Source organism: Nestor notabilis, unplaced genomic scaffold (genome assembly GCF_000696875.1).
Source record: "Nestor notabilis isolate BGI_N333 unplaced genomic scaffold, ASM69687v1 scaffold12647, whole genome shotgun sequence".
Taxonomy (NCBI): domain Eukaryota; kingdom Metazoa; phylum Chordata; class Aves; order Psittaciformes; family Psittacidae; genus Nestor; species Nestor notabilis.
Window position 1 is genome coordinate 736 of NW_009936114.1, and position 3,998 is coordinate 4,733.

Consider the following 3,998-nt stretch of genomic DNA (forward strand, 5'->3'; position numbering starts at 1 on the left):
AAAGCTATAGTAGCCCACTCACATATTTTCTCAGCTGCAAAGAAATTAATTACTGTATAACAATAAAATGTTTTTTACATTTTGAAAAAATCTACTTTCCCAAAAGTACTTAGAAAAAGCAGTCAGCTAAAGCTGATTAAGGGAATGCCAAAGAGAAGAAGTTTATGGCCAGCAAGTATCATGTAGGTTTGTATACCTGCACTGTGTTGTTTGTTACATTGTTTCATATATATGTGAAATATGTGAATGTCTATATATGTGTATTTATACACCTTACTCTTTATTCCATATACTTAGCTCTTAAAAAACTAAGTAGTAAGGCTAGGAGTAAGATTTGCCTACATGTGCATAATTATAAAGGCATTTGTAAATGGTATGTTTCAATAACAGAGATTTTTTTAAATCTTGTTCTCTAACTGCTTTAAAGAGATGGCGGAGCTGGCAGAGCATGGTGTTTACTTGCCTTATAATATGCAAGGACTAACAGATGAGCAAATCGAAGAACTGAAGTTAAAGGATGAGTGGGCAGAAAAGTGTGTACCAAGTGGTGGAAGTGTCTTCAAGAAGGATGAAATTGGGCGAAGAAATGGACACGGTAAATCCAATGTAAATGTTTCTTTCCCTGTAGACACAGATAACCTATAACATAGTGAGGAACATAAAAACTGTAATTCAGGACCTTTCTCATTTACCTCACTGTCCTGGAAGAAGAAAAAGCTGAGTAGATACTAAATATAGATTTGATCTCAGATCAGCATGTTAGCCAGCTCATGTTTATTTGCTAATTATAAAAATCATTGTGTAAATAAACCGTATTAAAGGCAGTTGTAGATTTGTTAAGTGGCAGCTATTTAGGAGCCTGTTTCCACAATGGATTAGCTGAACTATCAGTTACATACGTAAGTCTTCTGTCTTGGGTTAGGACCTGGTGTAATGTTGATTTAAAAGACTAAATAGTAGTATATCTCTTTAGCATGTATGCTGTCTAGCTTTGTGACTGTAGTACTTGGAAGCAAACTCCAAAGAGAAGTAAACAGTTACCAGAAGCAAGTTTGATTGTTTAATTTATTAATTGTAAATGTAGAGGCTCTGAGATTCATTGGCAGGTTGTTCTGATTTCTCCTTTTTTTCTTCATTGGCTGTGGCTCAGACTCAGTGATTTCACTCCTGTCACTTTTTCTTTTGCCAAGTGGTTTTGCCTTAACACTTGGTACGTGTATCGAGCACCACTTTACAGTTGAGCATGAGGACTGATGGCACAGAAGAGATCATGATTGTCTTTTTGCTGTCTGTCCCTGTATTCCAGACACCACAGCGGCCCTTGTCAGGTCAGCCCTTTAGATGTTGATTGCAGGACAGCTCAGTTACAGAGGGATCTTTGAATAACTTGGTCTTAGCTTGTCATATGCAGAGCTTACTCCAAATGTCTTATTTGGGGGGTAGTAGTTCTTCTATCAGAACACACTGCCCAACCATATTTAAGCCTTTGCTGAACTTAAGAGCTTATATTATAGCTAAACGTTTTACCTCCTAACTGCGTTCTCAGAAATAGCCGAGTGTCTTGTACATAGGCATGTGGATAAGCATGGTTTTTAGCAGTGTCAGGCCTCACAGTAAAAGTTTGCGTCAACTTTAATATAAGGACAGTAGCACTTGTATTCTGTGGTTTATTTGTTAGTAGGAGGACAGCTTTGTAATAATAACAAAATTATAATGTTGAACAGTATGTAAATGTGGAAAGGTAAGTTTGGCTCTCCCATGAGAAATACTGTTTTAAGTTAGTAAGAAATATGGCAATGGACTATCAAAGTGGAAAGTAGACTGCAACTTAGTAACATCTCTCTTGCTTTGAAATTTAACAATGTTTCTTTTGCTTACAGTAGAGAGTAACCTGGACAGGCAGTTTGCTTGGTTTCCTTATACTAAGTGTGGTCTATTAAATATGTGTCTCTTATTTTTAGCTCCAAATGAAAAAATGCAGCAAGTTATAAAGAAGACAATAGAGGAAGCCAAGGCATTAATCTCTAGGGTAAGTTTCCTGAAGTAACACGTGGTGCGTGGGACTTTCTTAATGGATGCTATGTAGTTGGGCATCTTAAGAAAAAACAGACTTTTTTCAGTGCAGGGGCCGATATTTTTTTGAGTAATAATATGAAGTGATGTGAATAGTGTAATAAAACCTGATGTTTCTGTTAATGATTTTCTTAATGGCTTTTGGCAAGCTGGTTCAACAAGTTAAGGAATCATATATTAAACTCCAAGTGAATGCTGGCAGCCAAGACCACACTGAATGATTAAATTGCATTTAATTTTATCCACACACTCTTAATTTGCTGTTGATGCATTCTTTAGGCAAATGCTTGTCGTGTTTTCTGGTGAAAAATTAACTTAATTCTGTGATGTTCCTGGAATAAAATACCTTTTGCTCGTTAACATAGTCTTTTGAGTTTTATGTATAATTAGTTGAAAAATGTGTTCTAATCTCTTAGATTAGGCCTTGGTTTTACAAGCACTTGGAATCCTGCTCAGTCCCAACGAGTTTGTGTATTTAAAGATAAGCGTGAGGTTATGCCTTGATGGGACCGTGGTCTTAATTATTCAACTTTACTTTACCAAATCTGTAGATGCTCTGTATTGTGTCTTAGCTTCAGAAGACTTTGAAACACAAATGAAATAATATTTACTATCAAATTTCTGTCAACATCTGCAACTAATTCTCTCCTCCCTGCCTGTGCAGTTATGCAAATAGATAATGTTACTGATTTTTTTTTAGTGTTGCCTATGTACTTAAATTGGCATTCTTGGCTGTTTTGTTAACAGTATCAGATCAGTCATTTAGAGTGAGCAACTCAGTGTTTCCAAAGGCCTCATGGAGGCAACCAGAGGAGTGCCTGGCAGCACTTCCAGTGAGCTGAGCAGCAAACCTTTCCTAAATTAAGACAGGATTTCAGCCAAATTGTTCTGAGTCACAGCAAAAATACAAACTACACAAAATGAGAGATGTTTCAGATTAAAGCTTTTGGACTATAAAGATTTTCTCCAGATGGACTTTTTTTTTTTTTTTTTTTTTTTTTCTGTTGCATCTCATTGGCTTTATTTCTAAAAACAGAGAGGAAATTAGTAAAGTGTATTTTTACTGCTTGAGTCAAAAATGTCTGCGGATCTGGTCTCCAGTTTGCAGGTCTTCCTGGGTTTAACTTCCAACTATATACCATATTGTCGTTTACAATAAAAAATCGCAAAATTCCTACACTGCAGGTTGACTTACTCCTGAAATTATTACTTCTGCCATTCACTGGTGAATGAAGCTAAGGATTGTTGAAGTGGTTTGTTAGGTTCATCACATTATAATAAATAATGTAAATGAAGTACTTGCCAGTTAACTAGTTTAAGAATGTCCACAAGGAGGCAATATTCTCTTACTCACTTTTTCTTAAAACTTGTTACTTAAAATATTGAAACTGTTAAATCCATAAGCAAAAACTTTATTTCTTCTCTTCCAACTGCATCTTGTTTTTCCCCTATCTGTTGTGGTAGGGTTTGAAATGATCTCAAGTACTTGATCTTGCAGATCTCTGCATAAGCTGTGCAGTTTGCCAAGCTTTACTCTTCTGCTCACATATGCTCTATTTTTTTTCCTCAAGTTTTAGGCCCCCTCTGTAGCCCTCACTTGAATTCTAGTGTTTTGACTCATGTTCATGAATCACAAATACTTGGAACAAAAGACTCCCCATCCAGTTTCTGTGGTCATACGTGTACTTGTTTGAATGCCTGTATCCCACAGTCATTGGTTACTAAATGTTTCCTGCACAATTTAGTGAAGATCTCTTTTCTTTTTGCTTTTTCTTCTCCCCCTCCTCTCCCTGCCCAGTGTAAGCAAGCTACATAGAGAGGGCAAAAGCGAAGTGGTGTATTCAAAAGTCAGTATTCAAACAAGGAAATTGGCGCTCCTAATATCTTTGTGCAGCAGTTAGTTTTGCTCAAATATCCCACTGCTG

At 36.4% G+C, this 3,998-nt stretch overlaps 1 protein-coding gene across 1 annotated transcript in view; it reads left to right on the forward strand.

The window, feature by feature from the left end:
• Positions 1-429: 429 nt before the first annotated feature.
• Positions 430-3,998, forward strand: part of LOC104408539 (chromosome unknown open reading frame, human C21orf59) — a 7,447-nt gene continuing 3,878 nt past the window's right edge. Inside the window, exons 1-2 of the mRNA XM_010018177.1 lie at positions 430-595; positions 1,962-2,029. Of these exons, the coding sequence (XP_010016479.1) occupies positions 430-595; positions 1,962-2,029 (234 nt within the window). The remainder of the gene's footprint in view (positions 596-1,961; positions 2,030-3,998) is intronic.